This window comes from Choloepus didactylus, chromosome 6 (assembly GCF_015220235.1).
Source record: "Choloepus didactylus isolate mChoDid1 chromosome 6, mChoDid1.pri, whole genome shotgun sequence".
In the NCBI taxonomy this organism is placed as follows: Eukaryota; Metazoa; Chordata; class Mammalia; order Pilosa; family Megalonychidae; genus Choloepus; species Choloepus didactylus.
The window spans coordinates 81,982,675-82,004,506 of NC_051312.1; the positions used below are offsets into that span (position 1 = coordinate 81,982,675).

Genomic DNA, 21,832 nt, shown 5'->3' on the forward strand with positions numbered 1-21,832 from the left:
TAGCACGTGAGAATCCTACCCACATTATCATTTAGCTGTGGTGTGCCTGGGACTTAGTACCACTGATTTGTAAATTCCCTTGATCAGAATAATGCCATCAATCAAGCACAATGCTGTTTTAATATTTAAGCATCTGATAAACTTAAAATTTTACTATTAAACAGTTTAAAAAGAAATAGAAGAGAAACTATCAAAATATGTATAACGTGACACCACTAACATGAGATTATGTGCTAAAATTTTTAAAATGTATCAATCCTTGGGAAAATTGTAAAACTTTTGTATTGTAATTTAAAACTTGTAAGTGTACACTTGAATTGATAATACAGGACTAAATGACCTTTTTTTTTTTTTTTTTTTGGTGTTGAAGCCCTTGTTTGAGCCAGATTAAATACAGAGTAAATGGATTTTCTCTTTGATTGGTTTTACTCTGGCATTGGTATGTGAAACTCTAACATTCTAAAGGCATAGGCATTCATTTGAATTGTCTATAAATTTTAACTTCGGTGTTTTCCTTAAAATTAAACTAGAAGCAATGAATGGTGTTCATTGAAAATTTATGATTTGTTTTACATTTATTACTTCTTTTAAATAGGCATTTTATTTCAAAGAGAGGCCATGTATTAAGAGACGTGAAAAGGGAGAATCAATCTTTAACACGCTACATTTGTTAACAATGGAAGCAACCAGGAATGCACAGTTAATGCTACCCACCTCCTCCTCTTCAAGCAGCTATCATAACAATTACCACATTGAATTTTATATCACTTATTTTTATGCCTGTTCTCATTATTATTGATAACAATTTTACTAATGATAATAACTACTCTTTAAACATTTTTATTATAAGGTGTGCTCAAAATGCATTTAGATGTCATGTCCATATGAGGCAGGCTAGAATAGGGCACTCTGCACAGGCCAGGGGTGTTGGTCAGTTCAGATGGAGAGTCAGCATCAAGCCATAGATAGCCAGACGGAGAGCAAGAAGGAAGGGCCAAGCCAAAGGGGGACCAAACCCTACCAGATCCAGCTGACAGGTGAAGAGACAGGTGGAGAGAAAAAGGAGGGGCTGGGTGAAAGGAGAATCCATAATTCTCAGAATCAGCTGAGATAGCCAGATGAAGGAAAGGAGAGTTTAAGCCAGGGTGGGGGGAGAATGGGAATTTCTACCCCCAACCCTAGCTTGAAACCTAGCAACAGGCTAACATATAAAACCTGGACATAACTCAACCTGAGGTTGCCGCCCTCTTGGGGCCCACCCACACTGACCTCTCCAGTGTGTATTCCTTCTTACCAACCTTTGCTGTTTCTACATGTGTGCTGGCTTTTTCAAATAAACTTTACTGCTTGCTACTATTCCTCTTGTCCCCGAATTCTTTCTTGAGACAAGAAAAACGAGCCTGCACTGGAGCTCACCTCGGGTGCCAACCAGGCTCCAGTAACACATGGAAGTCATTTTGGATATTTGCTATTATCCCCATTTTAAATATGAGGAAAACTAGAGTCAGGGAATTCAAATATTTTAAGTTATCTACTTATAGGATGCATGTAATAGATAGTATTATTGAAATTCAAGCCTAGATCTCTCTGAACACAATATCTATCATCTTAATCTTTTCACAATATTATTTCCCTAGTAATTTAAAAGGAAGCAAATAAATAGATAATAAGATAAATGCATGAATGGATATCATTAATTTCTATTGATCTAAGTAATCAGGTAGTTACAGGAGAATTTAAAGTGCCCCTATTGTTTTGATGTCTCCACTAGGATATTCCATTCTTTTGTTTGAGGACAGTTATTTGAATTTATTTGAAAATGTGTCTCATTTGGTATATTCTTTGTGTATCTTTCTCTTAGAAGGCTCTGAATGGAATTAAAATCTCACCAACATACATAGAATATTATTTCAAAAAGTTCTTTTAGGCTGGGATTAGAATTTGATCCGATTTGTCTCAGTATTTTTGGTGAAGAAAGGTAGCATTGTACAAAGAAAAATGATCCTGCTCCTTACCTTGTGTACCTGGAAAACAAGGACTCACAGGACTCACCCTACCTCTCAGTAGAAAGAGCTATTATGAAACTCAACTTTCCATGGGGCCCAGTGACCTCCAAGCCCCCCATATATGGAAAACTGTTGTTTCCCACTGCTCTTCTACACTCCTGGAGCTTACGTTTAGAATGCTTGCCACAAAACTTATAGACTGCTTGGTATCTGGTGCTAATATTTTATTCTTTCACAAAGCTACTTTTACAGGGAATGAATATTATTTCCCTGGAATATAGCCCATGATGTGTTCAGCAATGCTCTAGACCCTATCTAACTATGAGATTATGAAGGGATTTGGAAAAAATATGCCCCTTCTTAACTATTCAATTTTTGCATGTTTCCCCAATATAATTTTTTCTTTTTAGCTGCAATTCTAAAGCCTGCCTCAGTTACTGTTCATGCCTATGTCTTCCCATGTATCTTTGTCAGAGGGCTCTTCTGGTTTGGGGAGCAGGCTCTGTCTGTTGGTGGAACATGGTAAGAAGTGTTTGGTAGCTGATATTCCAGGGGATATGAAAGGACAATAAGGGACACTTCAGATTTCTAGCCCATTATTGGGTCAATTTGGAGGTGTATTTCTCACAGATTTTCCAGGCTTCCCAGCAGGAGATAGCTCTAGTAACCCCCAATCGTAACTTTCTCATTCATGCATACTGTATTAGCTTTCTTCCCTTCACCATATTATTGCTCCAATTCCCTCACGAGTTTCTTCTGGGATCAACTCTCAGATAATCCACATACAGTAAAATAATTGTCTTGCTTTGCTTTTGATAAAGATCTGTGTAAGATATCGTTATCACCTGTTTACAGATTGAGACCACCAAAAGGTAAACTTTGCTCTTCCTTTACTGTTAAGGCATTAGCTTGACCATCAAGGGGAGGGAATGAAACCACCGTAGGAAGTGGGGAGACTAGCTGATTTGAGATTATGATGTTCATTTGGTGGTGGTGGTGTACAGGCTCTTGAGTCACAGAGGCCGTGGAAGGGGTGATATGCCATGGAAAAAAGACCCAGGGAATGTGGCTGCAATTCAATGCCATGGCTTTTCTTCACTACCTTGAAAGTCTCATTGAGTTGTGAGAACAAGAAGGGAGAAGGAAAGAGGTTCTACATGGCCCTCATTAGAGTACTTATCTCTGTTAAATGGATTAGATCTCAAAACATTCCATGGTATCTCTCAATGACATTTTAGGGAAAAATAGGTGCATAGTGAATTGTAATACTTTGTATACAGAGAATGGACTCCTTTCAAGGCCATCATAAGGAGCACATAAGCAGTCAGCGAAGCTCTGTAAATTTGAAATGTCTATGTATACAATAAAAGAACTATATCTGTGCAGTTTTAATGAAGCCAAATGGCAGATGATTGGAGTATTAATATACCTCCCCTACTGCAGAATGAATTGTATATTTTCATCACTGATGAAGACAGAATGAGCCTGCTTTTTGTAAACTGGTCACAGAAGTCAGATTCTCACACAACTGCCTAAATCAAACTTCCATGAGACCATGAGTACAAAGTGGAACATTCCTATTGCATCAGAGGACTGTGACCAACCAATTTCACAAAAAAATGTTTGTCTTTGGCCACAGGTCTCTCCCCGTATTAAATAGTCTTTGGCTTTGGGATTTGGGGACTTTTTTCCTTTCATGAATATATGTTAACCTTGTATTGCTTTATTGGCTTGTTATAGAGAATTTGGATGAAAACACTTATCTCACTTAAAAAATGATATTCTGATGTTTAATATCACACACGTCTACACATTGACACAAGTCTGCTCAGAGTGTTTTAAAAACTTGAATTGAAATTATGGTGAAAAAATTTCATCCTCTGACATCAAATACAATATTCTAATCTCATATTTGCCATAACTTCCTCTAAGAGGTCTTCCATGATTCTTATAATATCTATATTAGTTGCTCCTCATCTGTGAAATTATATCCTTTGTTTCTATATTATCTTGGCTTAAATAACATTAAATTAGATTTGCCAGTATTTTTGTAACATTGCTACAATGTGAGCCTTTTGACGTCATGGAATGTGTCTTTTTCATTGTGGTTCATTCAAATCATAAACTACCTCTTGATATTGTGGAAAGATGCAATAGAGATGTGAATAAAGATGGAACAAAAAATAGGACAGATGGAAAGAAGGAAAGAAGAAAAAATGAAGGAAGGAAGAATGGAAGGGATGGTTGTAGGGAGAATAGGAATTTATGAGGTACTTTTTACCCAAGTATATCTCATGCTTTCACTGCTCTAGCTTTGGGAATATAAACCCTATAGGGAGATCAAGTGAAAATCTCAACAAAATGGCCACACATGATTCAAGGATCTTAAACAGGTAAGTATAATTTTTCCCATGATATATTAAGTGTTGGATCACTTCTGGGTGTGAAACTTCAGAATAAAAATCTGAGTTACCTGCCTGCGGATCTCCTTGGTATTTAGACCATAGACAATGGGGTTAAGGGCAGGAGGCAGAAGCAGATAGATGGTAGACAAGAGGATGTGGGCATAGGGTAACACATGACCAAAACGGTGGCTGAAGAAGGAAAAAAAGGCAAGGATATAAAACTCCAAGAAGACAAAAATATGAGCACTACACGTGTTGAATGCTTTCAGCCGTGCCTCCTTCTGGGGAAGATTAAAGACAGCCTGGAAAATCAGAATGTAGGAGGTGAAGACAAGTATCATGTCAAAACCTAGAATTGCAAAAGCCACGAAGAGACCATATGATTTGTTAATATGGACATCTCGTGCAGCCAGCTTGACTACAGCCATATGCTCACAGTAAGCATGAACAATAACCACAGAGTGGAAAAGTTGCAGTTGTTTGAGTAGAATGGGTAGAATGCCAATGAGCACTGTTGTCCGTATTGCCACCACTAGCACCATCCATACCAGAATGAAAGGTGTAAGGATAGATCTGTATCTCAGAGGATCACAGATAGCAACATAGCGGTCAAAGGCCATGGCCAACAGAATGCCAGATTCCATTCCCTGCAAGGCATGAATGAAGAAGAGTTGGACAAGGCATGCATCAAAGGCCATGGAGCAAGATTCAAACCAGAAGATGGCCAACATCTTGGGAGCAATGGCTACACAGAGACCTAGGTCAGTGGCTGCAAGTACTGCCAGTAAGATATACATAGGTTGGTGCAGACTACGTTCTGCAGGGATGATGATTAGCAAGAAGATGTTCCCCAGCAGAGCCACTAGGCACACACAAAAGAAAGGAAACCCAATCCAAAACTGCACATGTTCTAGTCCAGGGATTCCAATCAGGATAACTGTCTTGGGATTCATATATGAAATGTTGGTGAATTCCATGGAAATTGGTTAATTCTTTCCTCACTACAGATTCCAGTACCTTTTCAGAAAGAGAACATGGATGGAACGGAGAAGGGCACTCCTCTCATCATTCATATCAGAGCATGCACAACATGAATGGAAATGCGATCACATGAACATGAATCTTCGGGCATCATTTTAGAATAATATCAGAATAGAGCTGTTGTAATGTATTTTTGCCAAGTCAACTTATGCCTTTATGGAAGAGGAAGATGGTTCAGTGGTTATCATTAGACATTATAGAAACTGAAACTGTGATTCCAGCAGTGATCCTGCTAGTCTTCTCAGTGTTCTCAGGTGGCAACGTTCACTTCTCTCCACATCCACCTTCAAATTTCTGACCCATTTTAGAGTAGGTGATGTTTTCTTGTGACACTTGGGGCCATGGTAGAGATCCTCAGTCACATGATACTTCTGAATTATCTCAAAGTTCAGAATCTTCAGACAGTGACAGACTCTCCCAGTCCCATTTTCTCTGGATTCATGAATAAAAGAGTACATACCTCCCCTCATGTCATAGGAATTGGCTCTCAGATGATAGAGTGAGGGGATCTGCTCCTTCAATAAATACTGGTTGAGTTACCCATGTGCAGGCCAATTATCCAGATTCTTGAAGGTGAGGGGAGGAGTCACTCTTTCATCAGTAATGGCTGAGAATGTTTGACTGATGGAGTTAATTCTGTTTCATGAGCTTTTGAAGAAGATGTCAGGACAGAATGGAATGGTTGATGATGTAAGTATTTATAAATCTTACAGGTGACAGAAAAGTTGAGAAGAGAGATAAATGGTCAATTGAATAAAAAGGGATTATAAATTAGAACAGTAGGGAGTAAGATGCAAAACTTGGCCTGTATATTCCCAGTAGCTTGCTTAAATAGTTAATGACATTGTTTCAAATGCAAGAGGTCTGGTTTGTCTGCAGGCCATTCTGCTGTTCATAATGGAGGTCAACATTCCTTAGGTTCCTTGGCAGTAAAAATAACTTCTCATACCTTGGACATACTTCTCATATTGTCCCACTTCTTCACACTAACTGCAAATTTCTGATCTTTTAAAAACTTCTTGTTCTATTCCTTTTGGCAAACCAGTTGTAAGACAAGACAATCTTATATACTCTATTTTTTTTCTTTCATTAACTATTCTATACATGTAAAATAATCCAATACTTTGATTTCTTCTCTTATATATTAGTTCATTATTATTTTATCACAGCCTGACACATTGAATGGGGAGCATCACTCTGCATGAGACTTTATACGTATATGTGTATTTTCCCCTTTGAATGAAGCAACAGGGGTCTACTTCTATAAAAGTATTGAAAAATAAACAGGCCCAAAGTCTTCAAGAATATTTAAATGGATGTAGCTAGAAAGTCCCCAGTGTAGTAAAATTTAGAAGGTTTCAATTATTGGACAGTGGGAGATCTTGCTATATGATCTTCTGTAGCCACAAACATGAGTAGTCTGTGACCAAGAAAATACAAAGATGTATTTTACAGCAATTAGAAAATTTGTAAAAAAAAATTCCCTTTGATAATAAAGTTAGGTTAGGGAAGTGCTAAAATCAATGAAAGTGGTTGCTAACAAATGTGAATATATCTTATCAAAAATGGCATAAACTGTCAAAGCCAGAATCTAAAGGAACTGCAAATGTCAATATATCCTAGATAATTATGTATGTTTTCTGAAAAATCTAAGGATAAAATTAAATGATATCTCCATTCCCATTACATTAGGCAAATAATGCATTAATCAGACTACTTTTCTTCTATATACTATAGTAGGCAAAATCATGGGATATAGATTTTGAAATATAATATACATATAATCTAATGCTGGCACTACTATTTACTTCATGTGGAACGTTGTCCAAGTTCCTTAAACTGACTAAGCTAAAAATCAGAGACAAGCATATCACTTACCTCATTGGATTATTGGTAGTACTAAATAAGGTTATGTATGGAGAACTTGGCACAAGGTATGGAAGAGAGTATGTACCTGTTATAGTAGCTAATGCATACCAGGGCCATGGAGAATGCTACTGCCTTCTTAAGCAAGCAGAAATTTAAAAGATAGAAATGATGAAAATTCATAAAGTAAGAAATGATTAAAAACTCCATGAAAAGATGAATTTTCTGGAGCTGCGTGTCTTTCCTCCATCTGATCCATAAGATTGTGTACCTGTGTGAGAAGGAACAAATAATTCCTATTCATAATAGAAAAGTAACTCCACAATCATGTGCAGACCCTGTTGGAGTCAACAAATTTTACTTCTTTAAATCAATTTTGTCTCTTCAACTGAGAAATAATTATGCCCAGCTTTAAAGGCTTATTTGGGTAGATGGAAAAGCATAAATGGGAAAACTTTTTCTAATAGAGTTTGTTATAAAAAAATTCTTCTGTGATAGCAAAAGCATATATTTTATGCAACCTAGAGCTTTCTGTGGTACTTGGATCAGAAAACTATCATTCCTGGTCTAAGTTGAATAGAAGGAGAAAGGAATAGGAGGAGCTCTTGAGTGGAGACAGGGTAAATACAGAAAGAAATACATGATTTTAATGCCCCTGGCACAGAGAAGACTGGATTTCAGAGGATGGCATAGGAGCTGTGGTATCCACTACAATGAGTCCAGATACCAGAACTATTCAAAGCAGTGGGGCACTCACTCCTTCTTGACCTGCTCTCTTTACCTTCCAAGGCCTCCTGCTCAGACAGCACACACATACAAACACCCACACACAAAGAACTTCCCAAACTGCAGAGCATTACTTCTCATGTTTGACAAACTGGCAACATTAGAACTACGTTGTTTGGTAAAAATGGGAAGAGGGGCCTGAAAACTTTATTCTTACCTTACCCTTGCTACTCATTTTGGAATGAATCCATTCAGATTTCCTTCATAGGCAATTATCAGATTACCTGTTCATCTCTTCTAATTCTAAATGATATGTATCAAATCCATCTCACATTTGGCCCATAAAGAATCTTTGTTCAAGAGAAAGTAGATGACACACCAAAGGACAGTTTGTCACTGAGATCTTTGATTCTCCGTCCTTTCCACTTCTGCTTAAGCTTTAATTCAATTACAGTGTCTCAACCATATACAGGTTGCAATTCATGGGGAATAAACTTACCCAGATAGATAGCAGGCTGGAATGTAAGGGCAATGGATGGATTGATTATTTTAGGTCAGACTTTGGATTTTGTGAAAGTATTAATAGCTAAACTTCTTTCATAGTCTGCCTTTAGCTTTTGTTTTTCCTGACATTTCTTAATGTCTAAGCTGATCAAAGGGTGATGCTACAGATCTGGTCTCGAGAGATGTCATTACCATTTTTAGATCCAGTTCTCTTTTGCAAAAGAGAGGTAGCCATTACCCAGGAGTCTTACCACCTTCACCTAATGAGAAGTTGTCTCTGAGGATTAGAACCAGCAAATATCAAGTCACGGGCCACTTTCAGAAAATGATGGATGAGGTGTGGGGAAGGAAAATCTGAGAAATGGAGAATTCTTAAACTAGAAAAATGGAAGATAGTCATTTAGTCAACTTTCTGGCATATGGCCAGGTTTGTAGCTAAAAATTTTTTAAAAGTTGGCATTGTTTTTCTTTATAAATAAAATATTACTACAGTTACAATCCCTATAGCTTCAACTAGTATTACAACCACTACTACATTCTTTGAAACCCTTGTAGCACTTTGAAGTTTCCTCCAAAACTTAACATTTTTATCTCCATAATGGCAAGATATTAACTGAATTGATTTGAGAATTCATCATTTTCTTCTTTGTTCCATGACACCAATTTGCACTGCCTTCATTGCCAATGTTCAATGACTACTTATATGACTCTAATATCAGAGTAGTTAGTCCAGGTTATTACTTTCATAGAATTTTGGAGAATATTTCAAATATGAGCTTAGTATTCTGGCCACAAATTTATCATAATACGTTTCTTTAACATAGGACACCACTAATTACATGCAATTTTAAGCTGGATAACTCTTCTTCTTTTTTTTTTTCTTTCTCTTTTTCCTTTATTTCTAGATGCAGGCCTTGTGATTCTATTCAAAATCTGATGTTCAGTAGTCTAGGGTATGTTACAGTTAAGATACTTTAACTAGGTTTGAGTCAACTCTGATTTGTATGTTTGATGGTATGACTTTGGGGATTGAAAGCAGTCCATCACTATCCATCCCAGAAGAAGTTGTATATTCCACACTCAATACTTAATAGATTGAAAATGTATGATTACAATGTTTACATGTGTTTTCTCTTCTTTTTTTTTTTTCCTACTATAGCTATAATCAAGTAAATTTCTCCATGAAGGGGCTGTAAAATGTATCACTAATGTTTCCTTTTGTGTCAGTTAGAGTTTACCAGAGAAACTAAACCAATAGGATGTGTGTATGTATGCACAGTTCAGTGGTGTTAATTACATTCACAATGCTGTGTTACCATCACCATCATCCCTCTCTCTCCCTTTACTTGGGGTAAGAACCATCCTTCCACAGACTGATCTCTGCCACCCTGAGAACCCACTATGTCTTCTCTGTCCACCCTGCTTCCTCCCCTGCTGGGACTTGGGTTGAAACAGAACCTGCTGGGTTCTTTCTCTCCTGGATGAGTGGTAAATTTAGTTGTGCTCAGAGGTGGTATCCAGCAATCCAGATTCACTAATCAAAAGCCACAATCAGTGTCTGGCTGAGTCCCCCTCTCCCTGATCCTAGGAGAGAGGGCTTCTATTTCCAGCCAAGGATTGGCTCCTGAGGCAGCCTGCCATGCTGGGGGTTGGGTGGGGTGGACACCAGTCTTCTCAGTGTAGAGTGATCTACTCATAGCATTTCACTGCAATTTATCAGACTCTTTCCTCCAGTCATCCCTGGCTGGTATAAAATGTGCTTCTGGTCTCTGGAACCCCTCAAACAGTTGTTTCAGACAGTTTCTGGATATTTACTAGTTTCCCTGGAGGACAGATTGAATCCTAGGACTCCTTACTCCACCTTCTTGTAAAGAGCTGTTAGGAATGCTTTTTTGAAATCACTTCTGCCAATTTCAGCCTTTTGATTGGAGAGTTTAATCCATTTACATTTAAAGTAATTACTGAAAATTCTGAAATGTCTTCTACTATTTTGCTACCTTGTGTAAATATACTTTTTGACATTCAGTTATTCCATTAATGCCCACTTGTATGTTTATTTTTTTGTTTTATTGTACCATTTTTAGTTCCTTCTCATTTCTTTCTGAGTATATTTTTCATGTATTTTCTTTGTGATAATCATGGGGTTAAAATATACCCCTCCCATTTCAATCATATTTGATTTAATACCAATTTATCTTCAATAGCATACCCATACGCTGTTCCTATACCCCTTCATCCCTTACCTTTTTTTTTTTTTTTTTGTGGTTGTTACAAATTATAACTTTGGGTACTGTATTTACACACCCATGTATTTATCATTACTTTTTATGCATTTGCATTTTAGCACCTGTAGGAAGTAAGAAACAGAGTTATATACCAAAAAATATATATGTAATGCAATAATACTGGCCTTTATACTTACCTGTATAATTACCTTTACCAGAGTTATTTCTTTATGCAACTTTGATCCAAAGTCTTGTTTTGTTTCCTTTCAGTATCAAGAACTCCCTTTAGCATTGCTTGTAGGGCAGGTGTTGTGGAAATGAACTCCCTCTACTTTTGCTTACCTGGGACTATCTTAATCTCTCCTTCATTTTTGAAAGAAAGTCTTTGCACATATAAAATTATTGGTTGGCAAATGTTTTCTTTCAGCACTTTAAAGATTTTGTATCACTTTTTATTTTCATCCATGATTTCTGATGAGGAATCAGTAGTTAATCTTACTGGGATTCCCAGGTACACAGCTGTCACTTTTCTCTTGCAGCTTTCAGAACCCTTCTCTTGCCCTTGGCATTGGACAGCTTAATTACTGTGTGTCTGGGTGTGTTTCTCTTTGATTCATTGGCTTCTTGATTTTGTATATTCATTTTTTTTCATTAAATTTTGGAAGTTTCTACTATTAATTTTTTGAATATTCCTTATGTCCCTTTCTCTCTCTCTCCTTCTCTTGACACCACATAGGTGTATATTGGTATGCTTGATGGTGGGCCACAAGTCTTTTAGGCTCTGTTCACTTAAAAAAAAATTTTTTTTGGTCTGTTCTTCATCCTTTCAGTTGTCTCATTCTTGACGTCAATGTTTCTTCTGCCAGATCAAATCTTCTGTTGAAAACTTCTAGGGAATTTTTCATTTCAATTATTCTTTTCTTCAACCCCAATGTTTCTGTTTGGTTCCTTTTCAAAGTTCCATCTCTTTATGGAGATTCTCACATTTGTTCTTTCATTGTTTTTCTCATGTCCTTTAGTACTGTTTCTGTGTTTTCTTTTATGTCCTTAAGTATGTTGCAGTTGTTTTTTTATATTCATTGTCTCATGTGTACAAAGCCTGGTCTTCTTTGTTAATAGCTTCAGATTTTCATCTTTACCCTTTGTATGGAACATGCATTTCCTGTTTCTTTGTTTGCCTCATAATCTTTTGTTGCACACTGTACACTTTAATGTTTTAAAGTATTAACTCTGGGATATAGTCCCTAAGCTTACTGTTCCTTAAGTTTGTATCCAGCTAGTGATACGACTGAAATTTTCTTGAATGCCAAGATTTAATCAAAACAAGCAAACCAAAGCAAAAAACACATTTCATTGTCTTTCATTGCTTCAGCTGGTGGTTTCCTTCAGAGCTTTACCTTCCTAACAAGAATATCAGTCAAAGACAAATGGGAAGTACAGTATCTTGTCTGTCTTATCTGAGCTTAGGTGAAGCCCAAGCCTTGGAGCCTGCTTCTGTTACTGGGTTTGAGCTTAGTAGATGCCTCAGGAATTCCCCATTTATAGAGTATAGGAATTCTAGTCATCACTTTCTTTACCGCCTCCTTGGTGCTCTCTCAAGTGACTTAATGCAGGTAGTCCTTTGCCCCAGCCCCTCTCAATTTAATTGTTTCTTATACAGTCCCAGCTGTCTGAAAGCTGCTTCTTTGCCCTTATAACAAACTTTGGGAGGGTGAGTCTGAGACAGGTTCCCCAGCTCAATCTCTTAGGCTTCCACCTGATAGATTGGCACTGTCATACATGTACCTCAGTAGCACAAGCTGGCTCAATTCCACATTGTAGAGGGCTTGGGAGTGGATTCAGGGGATGAAGTGGGGATAACAATGGTGCCAGGAACTTCTTCTGTGGCTTTTGAAGCTGTGTTTTCTTGATTTCAGCTCTTGCCCATTTAATGCAGCCCTTTATTTTCCATAGTTTTGAGTAAGAGTACTGTCTTTAAAATTCCTTTGCCATCTTTGACTGACAGGCTTTGGCCCCCAGCACTCTGCATTAGCTGATCAAAAGTAGAGATCTGTGATCAGACCCTACACACTTAGTGTTTGGAGGACTAGGACTTTATGTCCCACCATAATGGCAATAAGCTGTGTGAGCAGCAGGATCTCTAGTCCCCGCTGCTCCCTGTCAGGAGGCTCAGAGAAGGGGGATGGTAGCTACTGCAGGGAGGGTGAAACTGACCAGTATTTGTGGCCATTTACCTGCTTCTTCCTCCTGCTCCTCCCTGGACATGCACAGTGTTCCACTAGACTCCAGAACTTCAAGATAGTTGATTCAGACAGTTTCTGCCAATTCATCAGTTGCTTTTTCATGTAGGGACTGATTCTTAGAGTTTCCTATACCAGCGTCCCACCTAATATTATCTTACTAATTTGAATTCTGGGATATTTCAGTTTTTGCAATGAAATGCTCAGTATATATTGTGCTGATTATCTGTATCATTAGCCCATATTTCTCATGCAATTTCATTGCTGAATAAAACATTTGAAGATGTTATAAATAGTGTAATTAATAATAAACAACTGTGGACCAATTATTAGAATTGAGTTAATTTTCAACGTCAGCACATATTTTGCTTAGAAACGATCTAAAAATTTTAGTCACATAGCAAATAGTGAAATAGAATTGAATGATTCATGAAAACTAATAGCTTCCACAAGATTGCTTGGGAAGAGAAGGTTATACTGGGGAATTTGATTACCATTAGAATTGCTATAAGCATGCACTTTCTGGTCTTTATTTATGCAGATTATTATTCATTATGCCATTAGAAACTTCTTGATAAATACTGCAAATGAAAAATTCATGAAATAATGGGAAAAATAATGAACCCTACGAGAAGTAGAAAAGTCTGCCTTTACAAGTCGTCTGAAGACAAAGAGCTATGCTACAACTTTTGTGTGCACCTGGGCAATGATAAAAATATTATGTAATGAGAATGCAGAGTGCTTGCTCAGAGGGAATCATGGTTAGATAAAAATCATCACAGGAATATGCCATGATTTATAATAGTTTGCCCTGCACTTGAGAATTGAGAAAAATTTCAGCTGGCATATTCAGGGTGTTCTCTACTCCAGAGCAACTGTTTCTTCAAAAGCTCAGGGAAAGTGGTATTTAAAGCTGGGAAGAAAAGTGAAATCTGTTGAAGAGAACCTCTTGCATCACCAGGGATCTGATCTACTCAATTCTTTGCCTTCCAAACAAACAGAAAGCATTGTAATTCAGATAGATCTTTGGAATTATGATACCATCCTATATCACTTATATGAAGGGTTAAAAACTAGTGAAAATATTGAGGTACAAAGCCCTAGAGAGAAGAAAACAGCAGAGCAGTGAACTCAGCATCTCTTTAGCCACCCCTCAAGTCGTTGGCTAAGCTGTGGAAGTGCAGGATTATACCCAAAAAATCCAGCAGAAAGCATAGGTTGGTGTTAGGTTAAAGACTTGAGAAATAATTTCAGCAACCAATTGTTGCTAGGTGATAATGTATGGATTTCAAACCCTGACAACATAGTTAAACACACTGAACTTTATGTTGAGACCTAAGCAGGGACACGCCCAGGGTTAAGAGGATGCATCATAGGAATAAGGAAATATACTTGCAGGTGAACTGTATTATTAGATTACATAAAATGAGAGGCAAAAATAACCAAGATTAAAATATTCAAGGAAATAGAGGAAAACATGGGGAATTTCAGCCCAGATCTTAAATACACAAACCGTGGAAGGAGGCAAAGAAAGAGATTATCTTCATGGGAACAATGGCAAGACTATTAGGTAGCTTTTTAATGAAAATAAATGGAAGTAACAATAATGGAACAAAATTTTGAAAATGCCAAAAGGGGGAAAAGCTGTCAACCTAAAATTTTATACTCATGAAAATGTCTTTCAAAAATGAAGATAAAATTAGGACATTTTCATCTGGGCATATTTACCTATTTTAATTACTTCTCCTGCCTTATTTCACTAAGTAAAACCTTCAGTACACTGTCGTATAGAAAGTGTGGAGGCAGAGATTTCTTCAGTTGTTTCTGATGTTAGGGAATAGTGTTCATTGTTTCACTATTAAGCATGAAGTCAGCCATAGGTTTTTAGTAGAATACCTCTCAAATTTCTTTGAAACTGTGAGGAGTTTATCACATCTTTTCCCATATATCTGAGGCTGGTTATGTGATTATCTGCTTTATTTATTTAATATAGTTTTTATATTGTTAATTGTAAAATGTTAAAGTGATTTTACATTCAGGTATAAACTGCACTCCCTTATGATTTATTATCATTTTATTTATTTCTGAATTTGATTTGTCAACTTTGTGTTAAATATTTTTTTGTGTCTGTTTTCATGATTGTTCTTATAAGGACATACTCCACTTTGGGGATCAAGGTTATACTGGCCAAATAAAGTAGACTGGAAACTGTTCTTCCCCTCAGGTTTTCTAAAAATGTTTGTTTTGAGATTGGTATTATTTATTGCTTAAATATGTGATGCAATTCATGGGTGAAACCTCATTGAAATGGAGTGTTTTTTTTTTTTTTTGGCTGGTTGTTTTGTTTTTACTTCTTATTTTTTTAATGTCAGTCTTTTGAAGGATTCATTTCCATTAGAATATGTAGGGTTTTCAAATTTACATTTCCTTTCTTCAAGTTTCATAATTTGTGTGTTGCAAGAATTTGTTTACTTTAAGTAATTTTCATTGTTGACATTATTGGCAAGAGTTTATTCATGATATCCCATTATCATTGTTTTAATGTTTTTATTCTGTAGCAATATTTTCTCTTTCTTCCTTTGTATCAGTTATTTGTGATTTGGTGTTTTCTTCTCCTCTCCTCTCCTTTCTCTGACCCTCCCACCTTCCCTCCCTTCCTTCCTGTCTTGCTTTATTTTTTGTCTTATAATTTTCTTTAGCTATCATTTGTTTTCTGTTCCATAAGTTATTCTAACTACTTTAATTATTTCCACTGTTCTACTTATTTTGTTTAATTTGCTCTTCTTTTCCTCATTTTCAAGGTAGAAACATAGCCCATTGCTTTATTTATTACATGTAAAATGATGTACAACCAACCATATCATAAAGCATTGTAATTTCAATGACATAAAAATTAGTCCTTACACTGAGCCCAAACCAAGTCTTACCACATTTAAGGGATTTGAAATTTAAAAGAGTATGTTTTCTGAGAGAAACAGAATTAAGCTAGAAGTAAATATCAAAATAACTATCTAAAAATCCTCAAATATTTGGATATTAAGCAACCCACATTTCAATATCCTATGATTTAGGTAAGGAATCACAGTGAAAATTAAACATATTTGAACTGAATAATAAAAAACATACAGAATTTCAAAATCTGTTTCATGCAGAAAATCAGTGCTTAAAGACATCTTATTCCATAAGAAGAAGGTTTGCAAATGGATAACCTAAGTGTTTTTATTTAGAAGTTAAAGAACTGCAAAGCAAAAACAAAGAAATTAAAGTTAAGGAAATGATAAAGATAAAATTAGAAATCAAATGAATGAAGAGATAGAGAGATAAGATCAATTTGTGAACCAGAATATATTTTAGGCCATCCTAGCTGTAGATTGTGAAAAAATGCCTTTAATGATGAGCATGATGATGACCTCAGCAATGAGTACGTAAGTCTCCAACCCATCTTAATCTCTAGAAAGTAAATGTATTCTCTCCATGACTATAACTATTTGTTATATTATTGACTGGATTCATGATTCAGAAGAAAAATCTGTGCCACCCTCTTACAGATTACCTTATTTTTTACACCATAGACGATAGGGTTGAGTGCAGGTGGAACAAGGAGGTAGATGGTAGGTAGAAGAATGTGTGTAGAGGGGGTAACATGTCCAAAACAGTGGCTGAAGAAGGAGAAAAAGGCAAGAATATAAAACTCAAGGAACACAAAAATGTGAGCCGTGCATGTGTTAAATGCTTTGAGTCATGTCTCCTTTTGTTGTAGATGAAAAAGAGCCTGGGAAATCAGGATATAAGAGACAAGGATAAAAATCATATCAAATCCCAGAATTGTAAAACCCAGAAAGAGACCACATATTTTATTGATGTGGGTATCTTCTGCAGCCAGCTTGACCACAGCCATGTGCTCACAATAAGAATGAGCAATAACAATAGAGTGGAAAAGGTGCAGTCTTTTGATTAGAATGGGTAATAGCCCAACCAGCACTGTTGCCCGGATTGCCACCACTAGGACCATCCAAACCAAGACATAAGGTGTAAGGATGGATGTGTGCCTCAAAGGATCACCGATGGCAACGTATCGGTCAAAGGCCATAGCCAACAGAATACCAGATTCCATGCCCTGCAAGGCATGGATGCAGAAGAGCTGGGCTAGGCAGGCATCAAAGGCCATGGAACGAGAGCTGAACCAGAAGATGGCCAACATCTTGGGAGCAATGGCTGCACTGAGACCTACATCAGTGGCTGCAAGTACTGCTAGGAAGATGTACATGGGTTGGTGCAAACTGCATTCTGCAGGGCTTATGATCAGTAAAATGCGGTTTCCTAGTAATGCCACCAGGCACACTGCAAAGAAGGGAAAGCCAATCCACAACTGCATCTGCTCTAGTCCCAGAATCACAATCAGTATTACTGTTCTGGGGTCCAGATATGACATGTTGATAGTTGCCATGGAATTTAGTGATCTCTCATCTCAGCACTGATTCTGAAACCTGCCGAAGGAGAACATCAATAAGAAATGAAAAGGCCACAGCTATCACTATCATTCAGACATATTGAGCATTGAACAAAATAAGTTGCATGCTTTAGTTGGAAATTTGGCTTGATTATCCTGAGGTTCTATGCTCTATATTGGGCCACAGAAGCAAAGAAACCTGCAAAAATTTCATTACAGTTTTATTGGAGGGTGAGAAATGAGAAGTTTCAGAATTTCTCACATCTCTTGCAGAAATGGAAACCATATTTTGTGTCTTCCTTGGTGTACATCTAGGGTATGCTTTCTGAAAAGTCACCATTGGATTTTATTTCTTTACCAACATCTAGATACCAGCCTGATTTCTCTGCAATTAGAAAATCACCTAGGACTCTTGTGGTCTCCCAGAAGATCCCATTTCTGCTGTTCTGTGTTCATTAGAACATACTCTTATGAAAGCCTTTACTCAAGGTCCATTGTTGATTATCCTAAGTTGTGGGTTATTCATTCCTGGGTCTTTGGCATTGGTTATCAAATGAGGTTTTGTAGGAGCAAATTTACCTTTCTTACATTCACTCATTTCTTCCTCAAAATATTGAACATCCTCACTCTTATACAGGGACTAAGTATGGCCTTTAGAGTGTATTTGAAGCAGGTAGTCTGCTTTCAGAGACAGGCAGGGAGGTTGATTCACTGAATTTATGTTTACGTTTATGGTCAATTAATGGTAGATTAATGGGATGGAGGCTCTGTTTTTACAGGTGATTAGATATGCAAAAATGATAATACTGAAGTACAGATTTCCAGAATAAGGTACAATTAAAAATTGGATATATTGTAGTCCAAAGCAGAACCTGGCTAATTTAGACAACCCTGCAGCTGGATTAGCAAGTTTTTGTTATTTTATTCCAGAGTTTAAAGGTCTCTAGACTCCTTGAAGTCTGGTTAAGGCTGCATATCCTCTTTTATACAAAATGGGGATCTACTTTCTCTTTTATTGACTCTATTATAGCTCTATACTCTGACTAATTAGCTTTGATATGAATCATCAATCTCCTTTGAATTTAAGGCCCACTTCCTAATAATTCCCTAATTATTCATCCTTAGGAAAAGCAACTCATGTTTCCTTTTGAGAAACCCGAAGCTCAGATTTATCTCCCTTAATCTCTGTTTCATTAATCACTCTGCAATATTTGAAGCATTTCACATCTTTTGGCCAACCTGCTTCTGTCTAAACTGTGAGCACAATCAGTCCCCAAAAGAGATTTTCTTTTTCTGGTCACATCCAAACACCCTGTTAGGAAACTGTGTGAATAGTAGTAGAAGTCTCTTTTTCTAGTTTTGTCTGAGGAGTGATTTATAAAAGGGTAAGATTAAAAATTGTAAGATAAGTGATTATATCATCATCCTATGAACTACTTGTGTGGAGCTATAAAAGGAAATTTCAGTGCAATATTTCTTAAGTGAAAAAAAATTAATGAAAAGACACTGAAATCTCTGTGCTTGTGATACTGTTACAATAACAATGTTTGAACTGTGGTCAGAAGAATCAATAGATACGGATTAAAACAATCAGCATCCTTGTGAAAAAAAGTTTCCTTTGATGTCTATATGTAGTATTTGCTGATATGTGTTAGGGGAATTGGGAAAGTGTACAGTTATGAATGTAAGTTGTCAGTAGTGGTAATGATAGAAGCTGAAGGAGAAAGAGATTTCATAAGCTAAATATATCAGTATGTCATGAATAATCAATCTATAATTGTCTGGTAGCCTAATGAAAAAAATCAATATTTTACTTTGCCTTGTTCACCTGATAACAATGCTTTTTATCATGTTACTACTTTCATAATCGGAAAATGGATAAAATAAAGGAATTGAAAATCAGAAATATGATCTGGCTACTAATCCTAGATCCCCCATGTACCATTTATGGGGTCTTGCCAAAGTTCTATACCTATTACCTGCAGCCTACTCACATGTAAATAAAGGTCATTAACCTCACAAACATTAATATTAAAAGAAATCATATGTAAAACAGATTGGTGGCTGGAACAGTTCAAATACTCATGACACGGTAGCTTATGAAAAACTTTGTTATTTTGACTTGACAGAAACAGGTTATGGGATGTTGAACAGAGAGAAAACAAAAACACAGAGTAGTGAAAACTTTTTGATGACAGAAATGAAGGAAACTCCATAAGAAGATTAAAATTTCAGAGACAAAGTGTTTTCCTCCATCTTCTTGTATATAAGATTGCCCATTTCCCCAAGCAAGGATCAAAAGTTCACATTGGGTATAAGAAGGTGATATCCTGACTAGTTTGCAGAGTTTACTGCAGTTAAAAAAGATAGGTTTTGTGATTAAGCAAGAATAGAACAGGGAGAATGCAATGCATCTAAATTACATCAAATCCAGTTTCTGCATGAGGCAAAAAGAGTATGAGTTTGATAACCCTTAGCATTTAAAAATAATCCATCTGCTATCAGAGAGATTGTCTCATTCCTTGATACTGAGTGGAAGAGGAAGTAAAGGTGAATCTCCAAAAGAGTCAAAGGGAGTAAAATGTAGTTTGGGTGCCCTTTGCACTGATACAGTCAATAATGATCTGTTAACATGACTGAAAAGTCTTGAATGTCAACTTTGCAAGGTGTTGAAAATTGGATGGTATTGGGGAAAAATGCAGTCAATGCAAACTGGAGTCTATAGTTAACAGTAAGATGTAATTACGCTTCCATTAATTGTAACAAAGGCAATATACCAAAGTTAAATGTCTATAGAAGGGGGATATAAGGGAGGGGTATGGGATTCTTGGTGTTGGTGTTGTCTGACCTTTTAATTATAGTTTATTTTTTTTTAATTTTATTTTTTTAATTTTAGTCCTCATTTTTTTTCTCTTTTCCTGTTTTCTTTTCTTTCTTTTTTTTAGCCTCTTCCTTTTCTTTGTGGAAGAAATGGGTGTGTTCTCATATATAGATAGGGGTAGTGAATGCATAACTTTGTGGTTATTCAGGGAACTATTGATCATTTGCTTAGGAGAGAATCTATGGTGTGTGAATAAAACTAGAAAGTAAAGAGAGGGATGCAAATGCTGGAGAAAATGTGGAGATAGGATGTAACTAATCACCGTTTGTGGGGAAGTAGAATGGTGCAGCCTATCTGCAGGGTAGTGTGGTGGTTCCACAGGAAGCTAAGCATGGGGTTGCCATATTGTCCTGCAACCCTGTTATTGGGTATATACTTGGAAGAATTGTAAAGAGGGACACAATGGATATTTGAACAGTGGGGTTTATGGTAGCAGTATTTATGATTCACAGTGAATGGAGGTAGCCTAAGGGTACATTGACTAATGAATGGAATGGTGAACTGTGGCATATACTTACAATGGAATATTGAGCTGCTACAAGAAGGAATGAAGTTGTGCAGTATGCAACAAAGTGAATGGACATCGAGGACAGTATGTTGAGTAAAATAAACCAGAAATTAAAAGGCAAACATAATGTCTCACTAATATGGACTAACTATAATGTGCAAACTCTGAGAATTGAATCTGAAAGCATAGGTTATCAGAGAAAGGCTTATTGTAAAGGTTCCTAGATTGTAAGCTCTTACAGCAGTTACATCTATTCCTGAGTTGTAATGGTTATTTCTAAATTCTGAGATGCTGAGCTCTTGGTGTATAACCTGGTCAATCCCTAGAATTTTGGGTATCTGTGTGACAATGGAGACTCAGAGCTAGAGTCCAGCAGCTATGAATGTCAGCATTACCTCATACAGCAAATGCTAAGGAGTCTGAAAAAAGAGATCAGACTTCAGTTAGAGATATGAATGAAATGGACTTGGTTAGGACTAAGGTAAATCAGACTAAAGAGTAAAGGACGATATTGATGGTGTTTTTAAAATTTCAACTTCTGTGTGCTACTAAAGGAAGAGAAGTTTATTGAGTGCAAAATCTATATTTTTTGTAACACACTATATAACTTAACTTATATGGTCAGTTTATTCAAACAATAAAATTACATGGAATGTTGAATAGGGAGTATTGTATAGGTTAGTGTGAAGCCCCAATACGTCCCAGAGTAATTTCAGCAGAGAATAAAAATGTATTTGCAAAGCCCTCTTGAAGGACTAGGGGAAAATGTGAAAATATTAAATTTTCCCACCTGGGGAATTAATGATATTCTCACAAGCATTGGGGGCTACCAATTTAGAAGACCGAGCCCTCAATCTTGGGGCTTGCCCTTGTGACATTTGTTACTGCAGAGGAGAGGCTAAGCCTACTTAAAACTGTGCCTAAGTCTCACCCCCAGAATACCTCTTTTGTTGCTCAGATGTTGCCTCTCCCTAAGCCAA

General features: G+C 36.7%; 1 protein-coding gene and 1 pseudogene across 1 annotated transcript; both read right to left on the minus strand.

Moving 5' to 3' along the window:
• Nucleotides 1–4,437: 4,437 nt before the first annotated feature.
• LOC119537123 (olfactory receptor 52A1-like) lies at nucleotides 4,438–5,388 on the minus strand. The gene has a single exon (XM_037839712.1). It carries the CDS (start codon nucleotides 5,386–5,388, stop codon nucleotides 4,438–4,440), a length of 951 nt encoding a protein of 316 aa, XP_037695640.1.
• An 11,121-nt stretch (nucleotides 5,389–16,509) lies between these two features.
• On the minus strand, nucleotides 16,510–17,463 carry LOC119537124 (annotated as a pseudogene).
• Nucleotides 17,464–21,832: the final 4,369 nt, after the last annotated feature.